This window comes from Amaranthus tricolor, chromosome 1, assembly GCF_026212465.1.
Source record: "Amaranthus tricolor cultivar Red isolate AtriRed21 chromosome 1, ASM2621246v1, whole genome shotgun sequence".
NCBI classification, from domain to species: Eukaryota; Viridiplantae; Streptophyta; class Magnoliopsida; order Caryophyllales; family Amaranthaceae; genus Amaranthus; species Amaranthus tricolor.
In genome coordinates, this window is record NC_080047.1 from 3184499 (window position 1) to 3212403 (window position 27905).

The 27905-nt window shown below is 32.2% G+C and overlaps 4 protein-coding genes across 7 annotated transcripts; 3 read left to right on the top strand and 1 right to left on the bottom strand.

The window, feature by feature from the left end:
- Positions 1-1551: 1551 nt before the first annotated feature.
- On the bottom strand, positions 1552-5944 carry LOC130799112 (translocon-associated protein subunit alpha-like). Its single transcript, XM_057662187.1, has 8 exons — positions 5759-5944; positions 5303-5479; positions 5034-5084; positions 4043-4131; positions 2471-2548; positions 2131-2334; positions 1818-1889; positions 1552-1736 (listed from the first exon to the last, which is right to left on the bottom strand). Exons 1-8 carry the CDS (start codon positions 5814-5816, stop codon positions 1686-1688), a joined length of 780 nt encoding a protein of 259 aa, XP_057518170.1. The 5' UTR covers positions 5817-5944; the 3' UTR covers positions 1552-1685.
- A 5593-nt stretch (positions 5945-11537) lies between these two features.
- On the top strand, positions 11538-15752 carry LOC130799122 (uncharacterized). The gene is made up of 6 exons (XM_057662198.1): positions 11538-12021; positions 12419-12489; positions 14117-14221; positions 14305-14560; positions 14980-15057; positions 15160-15752. The coding sequence occupies exons 2-6, from the start codon at positions 12436-12438 to the stop codon at positions 15294-15296; spliced, it is 630 nt and encodes a 209-aa protein (XP_057518181.1). The 5' UTR covers positions 11538-12021; positions 12419-12435; the 3' UTR covers positions 15297-15752.
- Positions 15753-16997: 1245 nt separating this feature from the next.
- On the top strand, positions 16998-21641 carry LOC130799131 (transcription factor bHLH121-like). 4 transcript variants are annotated; one of them, XM_057662217.1, is made up of 6 exons: positions 16998-17208; positions 18386-18517; positions 19361-19488; positions 19574-20065; positions 20624-20767; positions 21187-21641. In XM_057662217.1, the coding sequence occupies exons 1-5, from the start codon at positions 17151-17153 to the stop codon at positions 20762-20764; spliced, it is 951 nt and encodes a 316-aa protein (XP_057518200.1). In that variant the 5' UTR covers positions 16998-17150; the 3' UTR covers positions 20765-20767; positions 21187-21641. The 4 variants fall into 4 exon arrangements, with proteins under 4 accessions (XP_057518200.1, XP_057518194.1, XP_057518207.1 ...); XM_057662211.1 differs by lacking the exon at positions 21187-21641 and having other exon boundaries at positions 20624-21092; XM_057662224.1 differs by lacking the exon at positions 21187-21641 and having other exon boundaries at positions 16998-17148; positions 20624-21092.
- A 2779-nt stretch (positions 21642-24420) lies between these two features.
- Positions 24421-26492, top strand: LOC130799150 (berberine bridge enzyme-like 8). Its single transcript, XM_057662241.1, has one exon. The coding sequence runs from the start codon at positions 24494-24496 to the stop codon at positions 26093-26095; it is 1602 nt and encodes a 533-aa protein (XP_057518224.1). The 5' UTR covers positions 24421-24493; the 3' UTR covers positions 26096-26492.
- Positions 26493-27905: the final 1413 nt, after the last annotated feature.

Genomic DNA, 27905 nt, shown 5'->3' on the forward strand with positions numbered 1-27905 from the left:
GCTTACATAGAAACCATTTCAACGCTTGTAATCTGACTTTACAATGGCAAGAACTAACAACAATAGGTAAAACATTACAATAAATTTCATGAAAACAACAACCTTAAGTAAGCTTTGAGTTCAGCAAACTGTTCCCCATTCATCATTACAGGAGCAACTCCTTGAACCTCTGGATGTGCAGCTTCATCAAGGTTTTCCTTCAAATCCGCATCATAACCCCATTTAAACGCTTGGCACGAAATACATTTGTAATAGATTCTTCCCAGATTGTTTATTGGATCCGACACCCTAACATCATAGAACTTTGTTGGGTCATAATAGCATTTCTTCAACCTTACCCAGCTATCACCAACTTCAATAGAATTAGGGTCAGGGCTTCCAAGTGGTCTTCTAGAAGTATTGGAATAAACCTTACCGCAAAATGATGAGTATCTTGAAGAAGCAGCCATGGATGGAGAGAAGGAAGAGGAAAGGGAAAAGAGAAGAAGAAGAAACGTATGTTTGAAAATGGATGCACCTGCACCTGGGTATATAAGCAATAAAAAACTAACCATGATTAGGTCAAATTCAAAAATTAACGGTAAGATAACGGAAAAAACTTAAAAAGTGTCACTTTTGTAATTAGCATGATATGCTGGGGGTACAATTGACATTCGAAAAAACACATGGGTACCATTGATAATTTCCCTAATTTTTATTGTCTTTGTATATTTTTCACTTACTTTATTTTAACATTTTCATATTACTTGGAATCTCACCATGTTTTCCACTAAATTTATCAATATATTTTTTAATAATTATAGTCCTCATGTTTTTTCTACTAATTCTGTTTTAATATTTTTAAAATGCTTAGGTCCTCACTTTTGTCCATCAAATTTATTATTCAATAGAAATAATATATATCTACAATCCAAAATATTCTATTTTTCTTAATTTCCGTAAAGATTTTTGGTAGGAGCAACTTTAATGAATTAAAGAAGTATTATATTTGAAAATTTTAATTTTCAATTAAACATTGTTCAAGTAATTCAATCGTAAGTGTGACTTGTGAGGGTTTAATTGAATTTGCTTTACAATGTAATTGAATTCAAGTATTTCAACTTTGACGTAATTGAAAATTCCAACAACTAATTCCATTGCACAAAAAGATCATTCAACAAGTTAGTACAAATTTTATAAAAGCGCAATGATGCAATTAATTACAAAATCAGATGTACTCATTTTATAATTAATCAACAAAATGCAAGTCTTATCAAAATAATTTGACTCAAATGATAAAAAAATCAATGATATAAAGCACTTTAAATTAGCACTTTAAATTATTATCCAAACATGGCGTAAAACTTCTCCATTTCATTTGCAGATCCAACTCCACTCATAAGACTAGAATAGAAATCAAATACTACTCTAAAGAGTCAGAAATAGCAGTTAAATTGTCAAAAAAAAGAAGCAAACTTTCAAAAAGAATCCTTATATTTGGAACTGTAAGATTTGTAAGATGAGTTATGATGGGAGAGATAAAGAAATTCATTATCGACTAACTCGCAAAAAAAGATCACAATTTTGGGTTCCATGGACATTCTACATTAGAAAAAGTAGTCTCTTCTGCTCTAACAAAATTAAAAGCCGATGAGTTACATTAGACTACAATGGACAACAGGTCTTTGCACCCATGTCAGGCCATTTCACTTCTTTTTCTTTAGCTTGTTGGCTTGTGATTGGGTGTATGCGGTTCCCTGTACAAGCCAAGTGGATAAAAAGTTAATTAGCTGTCATTCATGCAACCCATGAGAATACCATGATTAGTAACAATGTACCTGGAGCCATTCATCCGTTGAAGAGTCAGTTGAACGAGTTCCAACTTCCACCTTAGGTGCCTTCTTAGATTTCTGCGTCACATGTCCATAAGGATTATATAAGTAAAGATTGTAAGCACGTTCGAAACCAAAGTCGCATCACAAAAGAATACAAGCACGAGTATATGACTACGGGTGAAAGAAAGGTAAGGTTGGGTGGAAAAAAAGATGAGAGAAAGATTTACAAAAAATCAGCATAATGTGACAGAACGGAGCAAAGCATCAGTTGTGAAAAAAAAGATACGAACAGTCGAACACATTAAAAAGAATTTACCTTTGAAAAGCGTTGTAATTGACCGTGAATCCACAAACCAAGAGCAGCAACAAGGGCAATAGCAAGCATAACCAAGAAAACAGTCTCAATGGTCAAGAATCCACTGGCCTCAACAACTTCAATAGTACCGTTGTAGAAAGTGCTCTGATAAGGAGTCTTGTCAATCTCATAGACAATTGTGCCAACAAGGTCAAATGATCCGGGCTGCAAAAGAATCGTCTTACCATTAATTTCTTAGCCACAAAATGACTATTTCCTGTAATGGAATTCTACAAGCAAGCGTACTTGATAAAAAGAAGGATGACTTGAAACTTTAAAGTAAAATTGTCACTTAAAATACCTGCAAGTATTTGCTGACAGCAAATATGTAGGGGAAAGTGGCTTGAGCTGATGGAGGAACTGAGGCATTGTTAAATACCTAACATGAAGTGGAAAAGAACCATGGTAACAAAATATGGGTAGCAAACTAGAGCAAAAAAAATCCTGACGATCTCCTAGACAAACTACCAGGTTCTGGACAGTAGATTAACATGCAAAAGAATAACAGGAAATTCAACGTAAACAGCTTATTAATATAAACTTCGAATCAACAGCAAAATAAGTTATAGCAAATTTGTACAAGCTCATCTGTAATGGACCTACTTGCACAAATTAAAAAAGATTAGAAATATAACAAAATCATCACTCCACATGTAAAAATGTACACCTGCTACAGAACACAACTAATTTCATGAATGACCAATGCATGCATATTCATTTTCCTAAGCTGATTCACAGCTCACATTTTACTTGCCTGATTTACTTTAGCTAAGGAGAGATATGGCGACGGCTCAAATTTGTCATTTTTCATTTTGATGCACACCTCTGGACAAAATTTAAGCACCAAAATTGGGACATTAAAAAGCACATTTTTCTCAATTTAAAATGTGCAATTTTCTATTACACAGATGGTCCACAATTTAATACGCCTTAGAGGGTATGGTCTCAATTCTTTGTTCAGTGGTCCCCAAATGCTTGTTTCATACTATAATTTAGTTGGGTTTGTTTTAAACATAGACATCTACTACTCCTAGTCCTAGACGGATACATAAGTAAAACATTACAGTAATTCTGTACCAAGTAGTAAACATTTCCTGTTCGCAGATCAAAAGTAACTCCCTCCCTGAGCAAACTTTACTCAACACTTCGCAAATCAATAATTTCAAGAGAAACATGACTAGAGTCAATAACTTATGCATAAGTATTTTACTGCCATCAGTTTCAAGTTTGACACTTTTTTACCAATAAAATTCAAAAGACAATAGTAGCTTTCTCTCGCTTATTCCATAATGAAACAGCCCAGCCCCGTTAACCATCCCTCTTCCCAACACATAAGTGAAACATATCATGAAGGTAAGAAATTAGTCAAAAGATATCAATAAAACATAGATGGTACCAAAAGAAAGTATAGCATAAGTAGGTTATCAACATAGATGCAAACACGAATCCTTGGAATGGCATTAAATATTCAATTGAACAAACCTTGCTACAGCATGAAAACATAGCAGATATTCAAAAGACAGCATAATAAATTTCATATAAGGCATCAATTATATATTATAAACACTCTAACAGACAGTTCCTTTATCTCAGAAAATAGTCAAAACAATCAGATATAAATATGATAAATCAAACATTTACGGATTACAAAAGTTTGAAGCACGGAGCGCCTTCATAAAAGTCGACAACTAAGATCAACAGCTCTATTGGTTTCTTTAATAAGTTTAACTGTTCCAAACATCAACATATACATAGATGGTGCAGTGATGGAGCAAGTATGACGGGTGAAAAAGAATAGAAACATGTAATTCATATAGGAAGCTAGCTATTTGTACTGGCCATGGTCAAAGGAAATTAAAATTAACCTAACTACCTGTGCAGTAAGATTTTGGACCAGCATACGATGGTCAAATGGGAGATGAACACTGGCCTGAAGGGCAACAACGTTGATGCTAGCCTCCCCTGTAAAAATAAATCATAGTACGGTAAGATATAGATGTTTTACTGGGTGAGATCAAAATTCAACCAATGACCATGCAAAAACACTAAATCATTAATTCAATACAACTTTAGTCCATCACCAACCTATAGTATCCAAGTATTATGTCAAAATCATAGACTCATGACAAACATGTTTTCTAATAATCTTATGGTAAAAAAGAAGAAAAATGCAATTCTTTCGAATTTGGAAAAGCCAAAATAGTAGCCACACTTTCACATCACACCAAATATGCCCAACTCACAAGTTGGAACACTCTCAAACAATCTCCACTGTCAAGTTTTTCTCATTACATAGACAATGTTTTCTAATAATCTCATGGTAAAAGAGAAGGAAAATGCAGTTCTTCCGAATTTGGAAAACCCAAAATAGTAGCCACACTTCCACATCACACCAAATATGCTCAACTCACAAGTTGGAAAATTCTCAAACAACGTCCACTGTCAAGTTTTTCTTATTACACAGAGAATGATGTAACGATGAAAATACGGAAGTTTTCTATTTGAGTGAAAAGTAAACCATGTTTCACCACCATGATATCAGGCATCAGGACCACACTAGTATGGTTGAGTTCGAAAATACGGCATTCACACAATAATCTCTTCCATTTCTCATAACGCAATTAACCTAAGCAAGCTCAAACCATAAGTAAAGTTTTCAGAGATACAAATCAACACACAATTTCAAGTACCAAATAGAAACTTTCCCCAATATCCAAAAACAAAGAAAATCTAGCAGCATACACCAAAAAGGTCTAAAAACACCAAATACATGATACATCCAACATAAAGAGCGACTACAACATTCAGCCCAACCTCAACCTAGTAAAAAAACAAAGAAAAAGAGTAAAATCAAAGGAAATTACCATCATATTTGATTCCAACAAGAACCTCTGTCTCTTCGCCAGCCGGAACAACTACAAAACCAACAATTCACAATCTTATAACGTAGTTAACCACCAAAAACCCATAACACACAATCACACCTCCTCCATAATTGAATACCCACAACATGTTTGAGCAATAAAGCTCTCACATAAGGAAAGAACCAAGTGTAGCAGGTACTGAAACCCCTAATTTGTACTGCAAGATCTAAATTCAAATTAGAAACAACAAACCAAACAACATTTCGTACCTCTCCCACTATTCTTAGGGAAAACACAAACTGTCTCAACACCGGGAGCGGAGACTAAACTCCCATCACCATAAATTTGAGTATCATCATTGACAATTCCAAGATCACTGCTTTCATCAGTTGTTGAATCAACAACAGTTTCGGTTTCGGGCGTTGAATCCGATTGACATTTTGCGACTAGTCAGAATGAACCAAACAATTCAGAATTATTTCAATTCAATAATCAAAGAACCAAAAATGGTGAGTCAATAAATACAACACATGCAGATCCAACTTAAAATTGAAAATATTAGGCAGTATGAAACGAAATTGGATCGCCAAAAAGGATTAGAATGTTATTAGCATAGATCCATGCATGCAGTAAATTCGAAACAAAAAATGTTTCTATTGATCAACTACAGTACAAGCATGAATTTTGATTGAGATCCGATGACAAAGATAGAGGAAGAGGAGTACCTTGAAGGAAGGGCGATGCGATGAGGAGTAAAGCGAGGATGAAAACCCTAATCGACATTGTTAGAAAGAGAGTTTGGGGAAATTGTTGGAAGAAGGAAAGATTGTGAAAGTCAAGAGGATGGGAGAGATTTTGTTTTATTTATGGTGGAAAAGGGAGTTGGAAATTAATTTCCAATCATGTGTACTCTCCGTTTAGTAACCAGTTTACCACTCTGTCCAATTAGTTTGCTGTAATTTATTGTACTTCATGTTAATTAATTTGTTAATTTTTTAATTTGATGTTGGCTACTTGGCTAGAAAATATTGTAAAAAATAACTAAATTTTTATAATGAAATTAAATTTATGTTAGAAGGTGAAATGAAAAATGTTAACAATTAAAGTATTAAACTAATTTATAATTTTCTGATAATTTTCTTAACATTGTTACATTTTTTTATTTTATTTACAAACTTATTTAATCATTTATTTTATTTTCATGTTTCTTTCAATAATTTATATTTTATCATATAATTTTATAATCAACTAATAACAGTATAACACCTATAAAAAAGCAGATTATTGAATGTAACAAAGGAAGTAGTGGCAAAAGTGAAGTGAGATTGAAAGGGGTGTCTTTAGGGATGATAATTAGATATGAATCAGGCTCGATCTAAGGGGAAAATAAATTAAATTTGAGGGAAAAAATTTGACTTTAAGACTGCTAATATAATCTGACTCCTAATCGGAGTCGGGTTGAAGGTGGATTTCAAAAAAATTTGATAATTCTACCTGAATCAATTCTAACCCTACTATGACTCCGATTTCGACCTCAACTTTGTCCTAATATTTAAGTGCATAGTTTATTTATACAAATATTTATATTTTACGATTGGCAAAGACATATTAGTATGCTTATGTTATGAAAATTATTCTATCCAAGATTTTTCCAAGTGTGACCAATTAGAATATGTCAACTTACGGAAAATTTTGACCAAGGTTTTTGACAGATATATGAAAATAAAATACACCATGTGAGAATTGATAATTTGTTAGATTCGTTTAATTAATAATTTTTTTATTGTATACTACTATATGTTTTATTATCTTTTATGATGCGTGTGTAGACATATTAAGATTTTATAATTATATTTGAAAATCGTGCAAAATGTAAATGGAAAAAACAAATTAAGAACGGAGGGAGTATATACAATCATGCAGTAAGTATAATGTTATGAGTAATTAATTTATATCGACTTTTACATTTTATTTGAAATGGATATTCTATATGGTAGACACCTACTATTACAAAAGGCGAATAGTGGCAATTCTTAAGATGTTTTCTACAAAATAACACTCAACTATGAACAATTAACTACAATAGCATTATGAGGGGAAAAACATTTATTTTCCGTTAAGTTGAGAAATTATAATTTTGCCCATGTCTTCTTCCTCCTCCATTCTTCTTCTTCTTCCTCTTCATCCTTAAATAGTCTTCAAATTCCATATACTCATCAATAAATTGCATGTTAATAAATCAAACAACGCATTATGAATCTTTTGTTGTAGGATTGAACTTTAAACATCTAACGTTATAATTGAATCTCAATCTGTTTTATTTGATTATCTGAATAAAATGGGTTTTTTCTTTCTCTTTTAATACGGTTCGAATTTGATTCCAAGTTTTTAGTAATAGTGGATTTTTGAAAAAGTAGGTGGAAAAAAAAAGAAAATAGACAAAAGGAAAAATTTTGTCTATTATTTTCTTCTTATTAATATAATTAGTCACTTTTTAGATCTTTAGTTTTGAGCAATTTTGTGTCTTGTGGAAGAAAAAAGGATTATTCCCTTTTGGTGAAGTTTGTACTCTCTTATTTTAATTGACTGACAATTTCATTGCTTCAATCAATTTGTAGTTTGAAGACATGGTTCTTGAAGACATAGTTTAAGGATGAAGAGGAAGAAGAGGAATAATGTAGGAGGAGGAAGAAGATAGAAATGATAATTTCTTAACTTTATGGAAAATAAACGTTTTTCCCCTCATAACGTTACTGTAGTTAATTGTTCAACAGTTGAGTACTATTTTGTGAAAAACATTTTAAAAATTGTTACTACTCACCTTTTACAATAGTTAGTGTCTACTGTATAGAATATCCCTATTTGAAATAATAATAATAAAATTTTATAACTAACTATTAAATTGCATTATAGTTAAAAAATTTCCTCCAATTTGATATGATGATGTTATCATTGACTTTTTACGGTAAAATATATATTCATTTTGTAAAAAATTGGAAATAATATTACATTTAAACATTTTTAAATACTATAATACTTTTGTTACATCAATTCAATGAATACAAAGAGTACATGATAGACTAGCTATAAATTCTAAAGCTTAGTTGGAAGGCTGCAAGTCATATGCAAGAAAAGAAGGTGCACATTACATGAGGAGCATGTCTTGGCCACTACTACTCACTACCCTTCTCTTCAAAGTCATATGAATGTTTCGATTCTATGTTACTTACGGACTCGTACAATATTAATGAGATTTATTAGGTAAATAACGATGATTTATCAAATTGGTAAATCAATTATAGGTATCAATTGTATCTATCGATTTATAACTTTAATGATTTTGTTTTTCTTCTTTTGTTTTGATTATTTTATTAATTTTTCTTTTTTCTTTTTATGTGATTTACAAATAACCGTGATTAATTTAGATTTTCTACAATATCTATATTGGACTAGATAACATATTTCAGTGTTTGACCCGATTATTTTATTAAAAAAATTTAATATTTTGAAAAAGTGTCATGTATACTAATTGCTAAAAATTGTGATTTGAGTTTATAATTAAAGGTTTTAGTTTTACTATTATACATGGAAATCTAGAACCTTACACTTGAATCTTGATACAACAAAAAAATACTACCGAATTGTTAAGAATTATATCTATGCATAACTTACGAACTAATAATGGACCATCTAAGTGTTTTTTTTTAGAAGTTTTTAGTGGTTTGGTGAATTGTAAAAATTTGAAAAAAAAAACCATTTAAAAAAAATTATTCTAAAAAATAAGATTCGGAAAATTTAAATTCCAAAAATAAGCGTCTCTATACCATAGCTGAGGTCAGGTACTTGTTTGCTATTATTAACATCCAACAAATACACTGATTAAAAAAGTCAAAATTGTTTGTTCGTTGTCACTGTAAACGAACAAAAGCAAAACAATATCATAGCGTTTGAAAGGAAAAAAAATAAAAATGTTAGTTTGCTGTTATCAATCACGAACAAATATGTGATTTTTTGTTCCTTTAAACATTATTTCATTACGTGCTTTTTGTTCCCTATTAGTAAGAATTAAAAACAACCAAAATTGTGGTAATTTTTCTTCTCTTGTTCGTAGTCAATAACAACGAACAAACCCTGATCTTAGATTGTTCATAATGGGAACTAAAAATTTTCGGACGTTATTTTTGAGATTTTTTGATTTTTTAATTTATTCAAATTTTCATTGTATTGTTTGTTAATGGCCATCTCCATTTGGGTTTGTCCTAACATACATCGAAAATTTGAAATAAATGAGATTATTTATCTACTTAATTCCAATTATAAGATTCGGGAAAACTTATGTCCCAAAATAAGCTTTCGTACGTCCAAGCCTAGCCTCGGGTATGTCGCTGTTACTAACAGCGAATAAGGGGGAAAAAAAAATTTAAAAGTTGAAAGTCGCTGTTACTAACAGCGACTTAAGGAGTTGACCAGTCAACTCCTTAAGTCGCTATTAGTAACAGCGACTATCAAGTTTTTAATTTTCCAGAGATCTTCTTCCTCAGTTCATTTCGCGATTTTGTTTTTCATTTGCAATCCCTACGATTTCTCCTTCTTCATTCCAACCTTGTAAGAAACTTCAATCCTTCAACTAAAGTCATCAAATTTCAAGTTTGTACCAGTAATTAGTGTTTGTAGTCTTCCTAGATCGACCTAAGGTAATTTTTTTTGTGTTTTTTTTCAATATTCGAAAAATTAGGGTTTGTTGTGTTTTAATCAATTTTCACATTAATGTAAGTTGACAAGCTTGCAATTAAGTAATTCTTCTTGATCTACAGCTAATTGAGGTTCGTTTTTATTATAAATTTTTTCATTTGGTGGTGATTTTAAACTGTATGTCATGTGTAGTGGGCATTTACACTTAAGCTCTACGATTATGTCAAATGTAGTTGTTATTTACATTGATCCTCATTTTTAAAAGTTTGTTCCAGAATTTGTTGTTGAATGTAAAATGTATAGTGGTCATATATTTATGAACTTGATGGTGATGTTGATTTTTTATGTGTTGTTGTAGAAATGGCTTCATTTCGTGTGACTGTTGTATGCTTTTGGAATGGTTCAATTCGATCAACTAGTAATAATGTTAAGTATGTTGGGGGAAAACGTAAACTGTTTGCATGCAACTCATACATGGATTTGAATGAATTTAAACATTTTATATGCTCTAGGATTGGCATTGACACTACAAGAAGTACTGTTAATTTAAGTTTTAAATACAATTTGAGTGGAGATTTGTTAGCTTTTCCGGTTGAGGATGAGGAGGCTATAGATGCAATGTGGGAGTATTCAAGGATTAGCATTACAATAGTTTTGTAATTATTGAACATTTGTACATACTCAATTGTAACTGTTTGTCTTTTCTGTGAAAATTGTAACATATATGTAGATGTTTATATTTTTACCGTAGTATCACACGTTTATTATGAGTGAATTGATGTTAACTACTCAGACTTTTGGGCGTTGAATCATTCCGCGAACAATGCAGCATGAATTTAATCAAAAACAAACATACAATCATATTCAAATAAGGATGTTGCTATCCAACATTCAACACAATTTCAAGCAAGTTCAACAAATTCAAATCCAATTACATACTTCATGCATTAAGTTAAACTAACGTCCGTAACTAAGAAGGCTTATTTAACTTTCTCATAATTCTTTCAGTCTCTTCTTTCCTATGTGCCATATTATCCATTTGTCTCTTTAGATTAAATACCTCATCTTTAAGCTCTTGTTTTTCCTTCTTAAGCCGTATAATTAAGTCTCTCTGCCATTTTGTACCCTCCGGAGCAATCCAGCGAAAGTATGTGCATCCTAATCCGTCAGCCAAGTAGAAAGGGCAAGCAACAAATTCACGCCCTGAATCGAAGTCGCTCCAATCAGTATTAATCTCAACTTCATAACCACAATCACAAAGCTCTTCAATACAATGCTCCTTTGACATCTACATAATACATATAATAGAGTAACGTAAGTGAACTTTCAAAAATAATATTTACATTTACAATAATAAAACTAACAAAATACCTTATGTTACCTTTAACAATTGATTGAAAAGAAGAAGAATGATGTAGAATGGATAAAATGAAGTATGAGAAATGATGGACCTATTTATACAACAACATTACAACGGCTATTTTCACATTCCTAACGGCTATTTTTCTAATTAACAACGGCTAGTTTAGTTTTTAAATTAAAAAAAAAATAAAATAAAAACCTGATAGTCGTTGTTAGTAACAGCGTCAACTCCTTAAGTCGCTGTTAGTAACAACGACTTTCAACTTTTTAATTTTTTTTCATTTCCCCTTATTCGCTGTTAGTAACAGCGACTTACCCGAGGCTAGGCTTGAACGTACGGAAGCTTATTTTGGGACATAAGTTTTTCCGAATCTTATAATTGGAATTAAGTGGATAAATAATCTCATTTATTTCAAATTTTCACATACATCGATCCAAAAGCCGTTAGTTTGGGCTTGTTAACCCGTTTTTCCAAACATTTCTTCCTGAACTGCAACCAAACAGTAACATCAGCTTTCAATTGAAAATCCTCGCAGAAAGCCTCTCTTAAAGTTAACTATGGCGGTCGTAAGATCACTTTTTTAATTCGCCATTTTCCCTTCTTGCTTCTAATATATTCATATATTTTCCTCTTTACTCTTTTCTATTTCATTTCTTGTATAAACTTTGAATTTCCTGTTATCATGAGCATTAGAACATCATTTCTAGTTTACTTGCAATCAATCATAGACTCTAATCTTTACTGACCCTCAAGCTTCTCCACTTTGCCCTTCTCCTTCAAAAACCGTCAACCAGCAAAAACCTAGGCAATAACATCGGCCAGCAAAATCACCAGTCACTCACTCGCCAGCAACGCCACTCTAGGAAACGTCTGCGGTCTGCCGCCACTCCAGCAACCGTCAACCTGCCGCCGACTGCACCGATATCCATTCATGTAATTTTTTTTTCATTTTCTTTCTTTCCGTAAAATTGTGCAATTGTTATAGATTTGTTTGAATGTTAATTGTTTAAACATTGTTTGTTGATTCATGATTGATGATTATACAATACCCGAACTACATTTGCTAATCAATTTAGGGTTTTTTTGGCTTAATTGGTGGTGACTTTATAAATTTAGGGTTTCATATTTAATTTGTTGAAATTTAATCATTTATTGGAGGTGTAAACAATCATTAAGGAAGGCGCTATTGAAGCATGTATGGATATATATATGCGTGTATGGATAAATGATAATTGTCTTAATTATAATGTTGTGGAATGTATTTTTTCGACAACTTACAATTCAATTATTGACATCATTTTATTTTTTTTCTGGATCCGCCATTGATTAGAATCCGCTTTAAGAAAAATGGGAGACACTGAAAAGGGAGAGGCTGAAAATCCAGAAGAATCTGTTTCAACTGTAAGTTAATGATTATTCATTTCTACTAGCTTTAGTACTTACTAATCTTCTGTTTTGATATTTATATTTGGGTTTATGTTAATTTTAAATTCTTGGGTTTTCTTCACGCTGTTCTCTTTGCATTTTGTTTTCGAGAATTTGCAGTCAAATGATATTTGTTAGCTAAATTGCTCTAATGGAATTTTAATTATTATACAAACCCAAAACTATTAAGCTTGTGTTAATAAGGATTCATGCCTTGTTTAGTTTACATTTATGCACTTTGAAGGCCTGAAAATAAGTAATTAAACTAATATTTCAGGTCCTAAGGAGACCTTGAGTGTTCGAGGACCTTGCAAATGCCCAAAACCAACCATGAAATATATTTTGAGTTCCTAATATCTATCATGTTTATGAAGAATTTATTGGATGACATATTGAAAGTTTAATTTAAGGATTTGTGAAAGTAATAAGGATTAGTGAAGTGTATTGATTTATGCTGATCTTTTCAGTTATATTGGGATACCATCTAAGTTTTAATAGGGTCTCGGAATATTAACAATTTGACATTTTTCGATTATAACATTGTCCATACTTTCTAAATTGAGTTGTACTACTTATTGTATTTATGGATTGAATGGAAACTTGTGTTATGGTTGAGTATGGTGACATTTTGTGCTTGATAACAAATGTAACAAATGGATCTTGAATTACTCTCTCCATCGTGAATATTAGTTATTTAATGCTATATTGGGATGAATTGAACTTGTTAGAACTAAGTTGAGCTTAGCTCAACTAAACTTGGAAAAGATGAATTTTAAGAGTGAAAGTTATGGAAAACGTGAATTAAACTGAACTGAACTTGTTATAATCGAGCCAATCTTTGAGTTTGAAAGAACATGCCTCTGATTTAGAGGATAGATTAGGTCATCTGGTTACTGTTTAAAAAGTTTCTGAATTTAGAAATTTTGTCTAGTGCTCTTGATGATGTGACCTTTTGTGGTTGTGCAAAGTTTGAACTCGTGAAAACACAAAGCTTCTTAAACCTATGTTTAGGGAGCTTTTAAGGAAGTTTAATATATATTAATTTGGTAGCCATTATTTCACCGTCAAGGGAAAATCTTCCTCATGGAAAGAGCATGAGCATAGAATTAGAATTAATCCATAGGATGAATACAAGAGAAGATAACTAAGAGCATCGAGTGCTAATTCTCTGTAGGCCTATCCTTTGACTTCTTGATGCTTGTTAAATAATTAATGGCTTAATGCAGTTCGCAAAAGGCATTTGAAGAGCGTAAAGGCATATGTACTTATTTATAATTTATGTAATACTTTGCTTTATCTAGTAATAATGAAAAACTCTTTTGGATAAATGCCCAAGTGATGTGGAGTGCATAGGAATGACATGAGTTTTGTAAGAGGGTGGTATTCTGGATGGAAACTGGAGAGAGTATTTGTTAAATAAGCAAGCACGGTGCTTTCCAACCTTTTCCTAGTTCTCTGACTGTAGATGCTGACCACCACCGTCACTGATTCTTGAACCTTCTTTGGGGTATTTGGAAGAGAAAAAGCTTCTTTTTTAATTGGGGGATTTTGTTATTCCGTTTTTGGTAGTTCATGTTCTTATATAGGATTTTGGTTTGTTCAGCATACTTCAAAATTAGCTGGTACTGTCAATTGGGGAACAGCTACTGTCATGGGGATATTTGCTGGAATGCTATATGGAGGCAGCAAGGAAGCATCTGCATCTGCTGTAAGTTTTATGTTCAAAATTAACACCACTCTGTTTCATTTAACACGTTATATTTTAACAAAGATCTTATTGACATGCTTCAGAGCAAGGATGCCGAAGTGACTTTGAAGCTTGGTAGTACCCCAGACAAACGTGAGCAATATCGGTTGATGAGAGATGCTATGGAGAAGAGGTTTTATAGAGTCACTCGTGGATCTCTGATCGGGGGAGTGCGTCTCGGGATGTTTACTGCTGCATTTTATGGTCTACAGAATCTGTTTGCCGAGAAACGAGGAGTTCATGATGTGTATAACATTGCTGCTGCTGGTTCTGCTACTGCTGCAACTTTTGGTCTGATAAGTAAGACCGAAAATCTTAAATGTCTGCTGTATATATACTACATTAGTCCATTATAGTAGTAACCTTGATTGTATTAATATAATATAGTTTGTTCACTGTTGTTTTATGCATTTTCACCTCATGGTATTTTTGAGACAACCAGTGCTAAGAATGTTGAATCTTACTCGTATGTTTTAGCCAATGTTTCATATAAAGCTCATGTGAGTATCTCCATGGGGCTTGGTTTTAGGAATTCTCTGTTAGAATCTTGCTGAATTTGGTTTTGAAATTCTGCGTGTATTTAGTTTCCAGTTGCAGTTGCATTTGTAGAACATAGCTGAACGAAGACTTTTGAATTCGAAGTTTTGTCTGCTTTAGCTTATGGTCCCGGTGCCTTTAATCTGCTGTTATTGTTAATTAACAACTTTAAAACATTTCAGTGCCAGGATCTCTTTTCTGGCGAGCCAGGAATGTCATGATGGGTTCAATTTTGGGGGCAACATTCTGTTTTCCTCTTGGTAATGATGCTTCTAGTTAATTCTTTGTGTGCCCATTGTTTTCATGATCGCATCTCTGGTTTTGCATTGTTTAGTAGTGATTGACAAGAACTTCTAATGCAGGTTGGGCCCATTTGAAGCTGGTTGAAAAAGCAAACGAGGAAAGGCTCACTGCTCATCCTCCAATTAACGAGAAGGGCGAAGTCAGGACTGGTGTTGGAGCTGTCATTGACCGACTTGAAGGAAGTGTCAGCAAGTAAATTTGAGGCTGTCAGGTCATCACAGCTATACACAGAAGTGCAGATTTGAGGCGAGTTCATATAATCTTGGCAAACTATACAAATTGAGTGGGTTTACATTGCATTTTGAATTATTTTTATGAATTCTGGCAATTTGGAATGCAACCTGCAGCCAGAGATCCAGAAGTAAATCTCGTTTTTCCTCTAGTACACAGTATAGGCTTCAGCACTTAACAGTTGTTATTTTGATCAAAGGAAAGAACTAAACTTTTATGTCAGTTCAACAAGGCGTATTTTTGTAATTTTGGGGTTTTCGTCTTTGGACTAATACAAAGATGTGTATCATATATTTATATAGGATGTAACCCTTTGTCATTAGAGTTTTTTCTACCATCTATGAGTTGTACTGGCCAACATTAGCTTAATGGAAAAACTCATTCAATATTTTGTCATGTTTTAAAGAGTGATTCATTAGAATTCTGTAGTGGGATTTTGTTGCAGCAATTTTTTGGAACTGATCTATTAGTACAGATGACCAAATCTAGTCTTTTGGGATTGGCTTTGGCATTGTTTGTTTGTTATTGTGTTATAATTCATGATTCAGTGGCCGGTGAAGCCAAATGTGTCTGCGGCAAATTGCAAATTGATAACTCTACAGTATTGCGTAAGCTAGTTCGAGATATGTACATCATTGAGTCATGCGGGGCACTCAATGATCCATATCTCGTCACTAATACCGGAACTAGCTCATCTAGCAAGCATATTAAGTATGAGGTACTACATCAATGCGGTGAAGCTCGTTTATCTCTGAACAACTTAATTTTTATATTAGAGTTCAAAACAAACTTTACTTTTGTCATAGCTCACACTATAGATACGAAAATAAAGACGTTGACTATGTATGTGGTGATCACGAGTTTTTGACTTCTACATGCGGTGGACAAATATTTTTTATCTATGTGGTGACTATAATTTTTTAACTTTTTTATTTGATAGACAAAAGGTTAAAGTTTTTGTTTAATTTACGTTATTATAAACTATCATAATAATTTTTTAATTCAAAACGTCGTGATTATCCTAATGGGGCACACTTTTAAAAATCTTTTAGAATTAAGTATCAAATTTAACAAAAAAACTTCAACGTTTGTTTACCGCACGAAAAGATAAAAGTTTGAAATCAACATGCAAATTAAAAAAAATATTTATCCACCGCTTAGATTACTAAATCCGTGCCTTTTATTCATCGTTTGTTATTGTTTATTGCCTTTAATTTAATTATCGCTTTTTACCTCCTTCTTTACTTTTATCTTTATTTTTAGTTATTTGTACGTATTTCTTTTATTCTATTTGTAAGTTGCAGGTTTCTCTCTCTTTGAAGACCTTTGAAGACCTTTCTCGAGCCGAGGGACTCTTTGACCAAACTCTCCTTTAAAGGTATGAGTTGCCTTTTATTTCCCTCCCCAAATCCTGACCATAATTTTCTGTGAGCGGGATACACTGAGCATGATGATTACGATGATTTATCTACCGCTTATAAAATTCGAAAACTCAGTTAAATTTCCCAAAACAATCTTAGTAGGGTTAAACTTAAAAGTAACATTTTCTTTTCTTGAAAATGAAGTACTGTCCAAAATACACGACTCTTATTTTTTTTTTTTTAATTTTTTTTTATAATTTTATAATTTTTTATTTTTTAACTAAAACGATAATTTGTGACGCTTTTGGAAAGCGCCGTAGTAAATTGAGGATCAATCAAAGGCTAAGTGAAAGAGGAATCTGGGGTTAACGGCAGATGATGATTGATGGGTATTTCTGGATATCCACTGGCCACTCCGCTGAAAACTCCAGAAAAGGACTATCTGAAAAACATAAAGTATGAATCTTATTCCTTCAGACGGCGTTTACCTACCGCTTCCTTCCAACCCTTCTTCTGGTCAATTTTTTTTACTCCATTCTTTCATTTTCATTTAATTAGGAATTTGTTGCTTCTATTTAAAATAATGATGATAAATTGTATGAAATTTTAGTTTATACTTACCTTGGAGTGTATTTAGTATTGCTCAAGAAATAAAGGTAGGATTTTGTTGTATCTTACTAGAATTTGAAATGTGTAATCTTTTCTGGGTAGTTGTGATTTTGTTAATTCATGTGGGTTTTTTACTTCTGGAACGAATGATTGGATGTTAAGTTTACCCAATTGATTTTTGTCATGAAATTGTTGATGGGTCTTTGTAATCTGGATCATGATATCTGGAAATGAGTTCGCATAAAAAATTATTTGCCTATTAACTGTAATCAGGCTAAAAATTCATGTTAATGCTGTTTGTTTTATTTGGGGACTGAGATTGATTTCATGGGTGTTGATTAGAGAGACTTGAGTATTGTGGACACCCTAACAAACTTCTCAATTTTACCATTTAAAGTGGGGAAGAGTAATTTCTCTGCTTTAATTGTGTGACTCTAGCATTCTATTATCTGTCAGATGAGTGCATATTTAGTCAGTTTTCACGATGCTTATGATCGTTTGTAGTCTACTAAGATCGACTCTGAGATTGACTAGGCAATCCCTTGAAAATGGAGTGAGTGTTTTGGTCTGGCACTATAAAGCATAAACTTGATAATGCTTCGATGTCTTTGAAAATATTACGGTTGAGTTGCGAGTTGGATTAGGATAAGCATGTATTGGTTTGTTTTAGGCTGTTGTACATTTTTCTTTCAACAATAACAACAATGCTAGAGCCTTAATCCCAAAAGATTGCAGTCGGCAACATGAATTAATATGTCAGTTTCAATGTTCGTTCACATTAACTTTTCTTCTCCATTCATTCTGATTTCTACCCTATCAATTTGTAAGTTTAGGTCATTCATATCCTTTTCCAAATTTTTCCTCCAAGTCATCTTCAGTCTTTATGTATTATATAATATTTATGTTTTGAAATTGATTTTTAAGCTTTTTAGTGAAAAAGTGCGTCTCACCTACAACAAGCTCGGGGCTCCAAGGACCTGTTCTGCCTTGAAACGCCTCGTGCTTTTCAAAAATAAGATTTCATATGCAAGTTGTGCTATGTTGTGTGACTAATGATCTTGGTGTTTTGCGGTGCTAAATGCAGAATTTGAAATAGCTAACTGTGATATGGACTCTGAGGATCCCACTGCTGCTAGAAAACTTCAGAAGGCTGGCCGAGAAAAGCAACGGAGGTGTCGACTGAATGAACAGTTCATTGAGTTGGGAAACACACTTGGTAAATTACACACTCTGTTTATCCTCTTTTTTATGCTTCTCAATCATTCGGTAGAGCTTGTAATAAGTTAGCGTTAGCTTTTCTCTACTATAAGGAAAACGAAGTAATGAATCACTATTTGCAGCTGTCACAGTTGAGTGTTCCGCTTAGAAAAAGGGCATTTGTATTAAGTTCTGTTGTTTTAGAAAGGAAAATCCCCAATATGCTTTGCTTAAGATCCTTTATTGGTTAGATTTGGGTGATATTGTAAGGCTGTCATTATATAAACTAGATTAAAATAGAAATATAGATTGTTTTCTTGTAACTTGAAGGATTACAATAGATATAATCATTAAAGAGGCTTGTGACCTTCCCAGAATGATTATGAACTTACATAATGTGTATAAATTTTCTGATGTTTTTCTTTTTCCCCCCTTTCCTGTTTATAGTTGCTTTTTCTAATCCCCCCATATATATCTTTTACAAGTAACCCTTAATTAACTCTTAATAAAGTATCCATGGTACCCCTAATCGATCTATGAGTGTTACAGATTTGAGAGGTAAACTTGAGATTTTATGTTTCGTAGTATCTAGCAGAAGCTTTTGCGTCCACAGATACTGTATCTTCGTAGTAAAATATTGACCACTTTGGCCGTGGAAAGATTGTAGCTGGTTATATTGAGAAGTTAGTTGCTTTGGTCTGTATGAGGTGTGACTTATTGGCTCTAGTAGCAAAGTCCACTTGTGATACTTAGGATTATGAACATGACAGAAACGTATAATAACGGCGTGGAATGACAAATAAAAACTAAACTTCTTAACTCTAATAATGTTGAATTTTATCTGCTTGGCTTGATGATGCAGATGCTGATAGGCCGAGGAATGACAAAGCTACCATACTAACTGATACGATTCAGATGCTCACAGATATGACTGCTGAAGTCAACAAACTTCAAGCGGAATATGCGGCCTTAAGCGAAGAAGCTCGTGAGGTGTTTCTTCCCTTTTACAATTGTAATATTGTGATAACAAGGATGTATATCTCATAAAAAAGCTCTGACCCCTTTTCCTCAACAGTTGACGCAAGAGAAGAATGATCTTAGGGAAGAGAAGGCAACCTTAAAGTCGGATATCGATAGACTTAACGTGCAATGTCAACAGAGAGTCGGGTCTACTTATCCATGGGTTGCTATGGATTCCGTTCTTCCACATCCATCCTCGTATGCGTACCACATGCCTATTCCTGTTGCCTCAGCACCCTCTTATGCCCCCATGCCTATGCATATTCCTATGCAGCCGTACTCCTTTTTTGGCAGTGCTAATCCTGGAATGTTCGCCAACCCGTGTTCAACTTTTGTTCCGTACGTGGCCCCGAATCCTCCAGCTGAGCAGCCATCAACCCAGGAAGTTTCTCCTTCCATCCAGCCGGGTAGTAGAACCCAAGTTTCAGCCAAACAAGGTGTTGGAACTTCATCGGATAGGCAAGAGAGACGAAGCAGTAAAAAAGAAGATTCTGATGATGTCCCAACAAATCTAGAGCTTAAAACTCCTGGTTCCACTACTGATGAGGTCTGTGCTATCACTTTTACTAAGATCCCTCATTCTCCTTGCATGTGTAGAGATTTACAAACTGTTTGGTTGTTAGTATCTGTTTGGTTGTTAGTATTTGTTTGGTTGTTAGTATTAAATGGTGGTAAACTGGAAATAGTTTGAAACTTTTATGTAATATAGCTATAAAAACTGCTTGACACTGTTTTTTCCATCATGCCTATATTATTATCATTCTTTTCCTTTACAAAATCTATTTGTATCCATTACCACTTGAAAAGGTCGTATTAAGTGGTAATGAAATTCACGAAGAAAAACTCATATTTGAGGGAGAGAGCTCCATTACCATGGGAACCATAAAATAAAAACTAAAACTCATTCACATTACCACAATCCACACCATTTAATACCAATAGTCAAATGCCTGTTAAGGAACTTCCACATGATGATCTGAGTATCTAACCTCTGATAGGAAAACCAAAATTGAAGGGTGATAATTGGACTTGCCCAAAATTTTAAAAAGTGATAACACATGAAAAATTGTTCATTTTGCCAAAGGTGTCTGTGTTTGTTTTACAGGATACGCAGACAAACCGTAAGAAATCACTACAAGAGAAAAGCATTGCGGAAGAAGGTAGTTCAAGAAGTAGATGTTCATCTCATAGTGTACAGGATAGCTCCTCAAGTAGCATAGTTGGTGGTGGCAAGAATATTAATTGACGGGTACGTTAAATATGACTGCTGTAAGAGTTTCCTTTCATACTATCAATCTGGCAAACGGATCTCAGTCCGTCTAACCCGCAGTTGTATAATTGCTTTAATGATTTGATTAATGATTTGTTGATTTAAGTTCTGGAGTTACTATCAGAGTAGTGCTGTTGATGGCAATTAGTATGATTAATCTACGCTTTAATCTGTAATTATCTGTTCAGTTTCCTTGATTATCGTGAATGATCGAATTCAATAACACAACATATTGCTTACTGATAATGTCTGTCAAATTTGAACATATTACGGAAATGAACAGGATGTTTTTATTTCGCGCTAATTTGAATTTGTTTATGATCGTGTTCATACTGTCTGATCAATGATCATTTGGTCGAAAATCTCGAAGGATAACCTATATTGACACCACTTTACAGGAACGGTGATTTTTCAAGCTCGTGCGATCATTGTAAATTTTGGCCAGGATTTTGCCTGGAGCAGATATGTAATTTTGATCTAATTATGTTAGAAAAATCAGTATTTCAATGTTTATTGTGACAGGTCGTCCCTTCCTTGAATACATCATGTTATTGCTTATATCACTCCGTTCGCTTCACACCAATTATTCAATTTGATTTCTACACTATCCAATGCATTGATTTAATCTTAAATATACATAATTATTGTCAGTGGTTACAATTGTTATTGATGGGGAAGGAGGAATTGAGGAATTACTTTCCTAATGGGATGGAGGAGAAAGATTTTTTTCATTCAAAATAATTGATAATTTTCCATTTTATTCACCATTGTCGTACTATTTAAGTATCATTTTTCCTTCATGTCACCATTCAAATTAACCCCTAGGTACCTTAATTTTCAAAGTTTTACTTTTATTATGATCTTATATAAATTATGAGAATATGAACTTTTTATTTTAAATGTCGTTATTAAAAGACTATCTTTCACATAATGACTATATTCATTAATCATATAATGAAAGATTGATTACCAATATATCGCTGATTAAAGTCGCAATCCAATTTTGAAAAATAATATAATGGAATATGAATTATATATATATATATATATATATATATATATATATATATATATATATATATATATATATATATATTTATTTATTTATTTATTTTGGAGTAGGTGATTGTTGATATCGTTTTAACTTGAAATATATATATGAATTCCAGAGAAACACTCCATTCTCCATCGATGATCAGCGATGCAAAATCTTGATGATAATCCTCCGTGGCTAAGTCTAGTTACAACTAACAACGGCTTGCATAAGTTATTGCCATTTTATACTTATAAGGCTATTCTTGTGAGAGACTGTCTCTCGTTGAGACGATATTAAATAAAGAATATATATTCTCATAATATGTATGAAATATGCTATTTGAATCATATATATTGCATATCTTTAGGTGAGACCTTCTCTTACAATAATTTGTGATAAATATATATTTAACTAACAATTAGGATAAACATATATTTAACTAACAATTAGGATACTTATCATTTAATGATTCATCATCAAATCATCTTTCTCTCGTTTAATTTCTTGACCACACTTAAAAAAAATAGATAAAAGGACATTACATTACACTACACGTATGAATTAATCAGAAAAAATAGGATTAATTATTTGATTAGATGTATATGTAAGCTATTACGTCATATAGTTGAAATACATATATTCCTATTATTTGACAAAATTATGCTAAACATCTTTCTTTGATTATCCTTCTTAAGAATAAAGCATTTCCATATTGACAATCTAATCTATAATAATGTAAACTGATAATTATTATCCACATGTAAAGTGTCTTACATCGAAAAAAAAAAAAAAAAACTATTTTATAAGCTTGAGGAGTAACTACTACTATAAAATAATTTTAGTAATGAACCTCTTTTAATTTTGTTAATTTATGAATTACCCTTTCTTCTTTTTTGTTTGGGTTTCCCATACTGATTTTATAAATTCTAACATTATCATCATCGTCATATTTAGTGTATCCACCTCATAAGACTATAATGATATATCTGCTCGCAGAAACTGCTCACTGGCGTTGATATTTTCCACTCCACATTGTATTGTGGCGACTTCCTTAATCCTAATTATGTTTGCCCGCCGTCTTCTGGAAAATATAAGAACGTGGAATTTAGAGCCCAAATTTAGGTCAATGAAATTATCTTCCTTGATCTCCTGAACGTCATTTTCCGGCCACCTATAATTTACGTTATTTCGTTCCCATGATCCGCATCCATCTGTATATAACTTGTAAAAGAATATTCAACCAATGTCGTTAGTCAGCTTTTTTCATCTTTGAAGCCTATGACTTTGGAGTAAAAACTTAAATTATATAATAAAGGAATTGTATATAGAAATATAATAGTCAATCAAAAAAAATCTTATATAACAAAGTCAATTATAGCATATATAGCAATTAGATGTGCTCATTCAGGTTATCGGGTTGATTCGAGTTAGGTGTTTGGGGTCGGTTTAAAATCGAGTTTTGTGTTCATATTATTTTTTATATAATGTAAATCAGTTTAGAATCGAGTCAAATTGGATTTGATTATAAGGTCGAATAAATTTTGGATCATCAAATTTGTTTTCTACACCTGTAATTGCGATTAGTACAACTAAAAAATAGAGGAAGTATATCGAAATATGATATATATATATATATATATATATATATATATATATATATATATATATATATATATATATATATATATATTACACAATGAACAATTCCCTATGACATATTTTTCTTACACTTACGATTAGTATAACTGGTGTTGTTCTTCTCTTTCCAGACCTTGACCATATTTTTCTATGCACTGGATACACTGAGTATGATGATGATGACGAGTATCACCGGCTTGATGAAGACAATTAGTTGATGGCTTATCAAGCCAAGAACGACAAATAAAAAATAGCGGACAATTTCAATATCCCGCATAAGATAGGGTTTGAATGGATTATTTTTCCCTGAATGAGGCAGACAAACTATACCCGATACTTTCAAAGAGGAAGTAAAAAAGAATGCAAAATGCGTGCAGTCAAAAAACCCAGTGCGATAATAATGATCTAATATAAGCCTTTATTCATCATCCATAAGTAAATGCATTTAAATTATTATCATTGAATTACTCCAGTCTCCAAATAAAAATCGACCATGTAATAATTATTTTATTATCACATAGTTGATTCATACTTTGTTAAATATATTAACATTTGTGATAATTTTGAGTTTTTTTGGTGTTAATTGTTAGTCCGCATATCTAATTTTTTAAGAAAAAATCATTAAGAGTGAATATTATAAAACTAGACTTTTTCTAACTTTTTGAGATGATTTAAATTTACTTGTACATATTCTTGTAAAAAGTTAATTTAATTCAAACATAAAATATATAGAGATCATTTTTGTATAAACCTAGCTATCAGAGAAAAATATTATTTCACACGTAAATCCAAACTCTTACAATTTTTAATATATTAATTGGTCAAATATAGCTAAATATTCAAAACAAATTTCTTCACGATAATTAAAGCCAATAATGACATTTCAAAGCCTACCACGTTTAATTCATGGAATAATTACTTAATTCCCACCATTATAAATAAATACCAAACCACGCACAATATTTCATCTCAACTCATATAATAAACTCAAAAAATATATAATCTTTCTGATTACTTATATTAATTTATATATGATGAAAATCCCGTTCATGATGATTTTTCCATTTTTATTTATTATTTTAACTTTAAGTTTAACAAATACAAAAGCTGATAATCATAATTATTCAATCCAAGACACATTAATAAAATGTCTTAATTCCCAATCTAATCCATCTTATCCCATCTCACCCCTCATTTACGCACCAAAAAATACATCATTTCCAACCGTTCTACAAACCTACATACGAAACCTTCGATTCAACACCTCCACAACTCGTAAACCCTTACTCATTCTAACCGCGACCCATGTTTCCCACATTCAAGGAGCTATCCTATGTTCCAAACAAACCGGAATCCAAATGAAAATCCGAAGTGGAGGACATGATTACGAAGCTCTATCTTACGTATCCATTGTTCCTTTCTTTGTAGTTGATATGTTCAACCTTCGAAAAATCGACGTAAACATTGATGAAGAGACTGCATGGGTAGAATCTGGATCAACACTAGGAGAAGTGTATTATGCCATTGCTAATAAGAGTAAAATCCATGCTTTTCCTGCTGGGGTTTGCCCTACTGTTGGTGCTGGAGGACATATTACTGGAGCTGGGTATGGAAATATGATGAGGAAATTTGGTCTTACTGTTGATAATCTTATTGATGCTATAATTGTGGATGTTAATGGTAGGATACTTGATCGAGCTTCCATGGGGGAAGATCTTTTTTGGGCTATTGGAGGTGGTGGTGGATCGAGTTTTTGCGTCATAATTTCGTATAAAATCAAATTAGTACGTGTACCAGAAAAAGTTACGGTTTTTAAGGTTAGTAGATTGTTGGAACAGAATTTAACCGATCTTGTAATTCAGTACCAAAATATAGCACCTAATTTGGATCCTAATGCTTTCATTAGGCTTACCTTAGATGTCACAAATGATACGAGTATTACAAACCGAGCCACATTTAGATGCTTATTTTTAGGCGATGTAAAATCGATTTTATCTATTGTGAAGAAGAATTTTCCTTTGTTGGGTCTAGAAAAGTCAGATTGTCATGAAATGAGTTGGGTTGACTCGGTACTTTTTTACTCAGATTTTGCCTTAGGAACCCCAGTTGAAACTTTATTGAATAGGCAGCCTGTGAATATAAATTACCTAAAAAGAAAGTCGGATTATCTTCTAGAACCAATTCCAAGATATGGATTAGAAGGATTATGGAAAAAAATGGCGGAATTGAGAACTCCTCAGCTTACGTTTAACCCATATGGAGGAAAAATGGCGGAGATTTCAGCCGATGCGACTCCATTTCCGCATAGGGCTGGACACTTATTTAAGCTTCAATATGCGACGGATTGGAAAGAAGGAGGAGATGATAGAGCGAAGTATTATATAGAATTGACGAGGAAATTGCATAGTTATATGACTCCTTTTGTGTCGAAAAACCCTAGGGAAGCATTCTTGAATTATAGGGATATTGATTTGGGGATTAATCATCAAGGTTCTAGAAGTTATGTTGAAGGAAAAAGATATGGAGTTATGTATTTTAAGGATAATTTTGATAGGTTGGTTGAAATTAAGACTAAGGTTGATCCAACTAATTTTTTTAGGAATGAACAAAGTATTCCGATTCTTCCACATTAATGGGATAAGTATGTAAGTAAGTAAGCATACATCATGGCTTGCTTAGCTTCATATTTCACCCGGCCCGTTCTGAAATACTAGCGTTCTGAAATACTAGCTTGCAATGATTGTGACATATTATATGGGAAAATGCCACTATCAGCTGCAAGTATAATATAATATATATTACTATCAATTGCAAATATAAGATCAACAGTTAGTAGTATTGTTGCTAGAAATTAAGTTTACTTATATGCATTCAATAATTATTTATATTTTGTTTAGTTGTACTGTTAATAAGGCTTCTGAGTTTTTTTTTTAATTTGTATTGTTTATTTGTAATCTTTCATGTAAAATATATACTCAATTTGTTTCAGTGAATTTGTTTTATTTGGTTTTTTAACACTGTTTACAGTTTATTTTTTTGTATTTTATTCTTAATCAATAAGTATTTCAACTCTTCCACATTAATAGGATAAGTATGTAAGTAAGCTCACACCATGGCTTGCTTAGCTTCATACTGACCTGTTCTGAAATACTATACAACTAATTGTAATATATTATATGAGAAAATATAATTTTTAATTACAAGTATAATAGAATAGAAAAAACATAAGATCAAGAAGTAGCTAGTACTATTGCTGCCTTGCTGGAAATTAAGTATACTTGTATCGTATGCATTCATATAAGTATATGTACGTTGTTTGTTCGCTAATTAAGGCCTATCGTACAGTTATAATGTTAAAAGGCTTCTCAGCTTTTTAAATTGGATTGTTTGTACAATACTTTCTTTTATAAGAATGTATTCAAATTATTTTAAGTGGAATTTAGTGGAAAATGAAAGTGAATTGAAAAATAAGAAAAAAAAAAAAACATATGAATGATAGAAATGAGTAATTAAGATGAAAAAATATAATAAGTTTGTGAATTAAATTTAAAGAAAGAAAGTAGAGTCATTGCCAAAAAGAAAAAAATGCTAAATGAGTGAGACAAACTAAAATGAAAATATATGTGAATTGAGAGGGACAAAGAGAGTATATAGATAGAGATAATGTAAGAAAATGGAACACTATTGATTATTTGCAATAATAAAATAAATGACATTTTTTTTTGTGTACAGTTAAATGCAACATTACAAATATATATGTAAATAAGCAACCAAATAAAAAAGGTGGTAAATTGGTAATTTTTCCGCCCACAATCATGTGTATAAATAAAAGTATATTAAATTAATATTATATTTTATTTCTAGTTAATATTCGAGAAAGGAGAGAAAATTCCCCAACAATTTAGTACAACTAATAAAACACCAATTCAAACTAATATAATAATAATATGATAATTATTTTTTTAATAATTCACTAATTTGACTAATATTTAACCAATATGATCTGACTAATGCTAAACAAATACAACCAAAACAATATTGATACAACTACATTATACTATTATGCTTAATGCTGCAATAATATAACTAATATTATAATGCACGTACATATGGTTAATGGTAAACTAATACAATTAATATTATACTAATATGATAATTATATGCTAATACAATTACTATTTTACTAATACACCTATTTTACTGCCATTTTATACTAATAATATTGAAGTATAAGCCAATTAGTCTACACAATAATACACATGAAGAGGTGTTTAAAGGGCAGGATAAGGATAGGGTTGGGCCGGGCTTAAGTACATATAGGTCGGCTTGGATAAAGGCCCTTTAAACATAATTTGGGCTTTAAATGGGCAAAACTCGACTCCGCCCAACCCGAACCACTTTTATTACTAAAAATTTTTGTATCCTCGTTTATCAATTTATAAC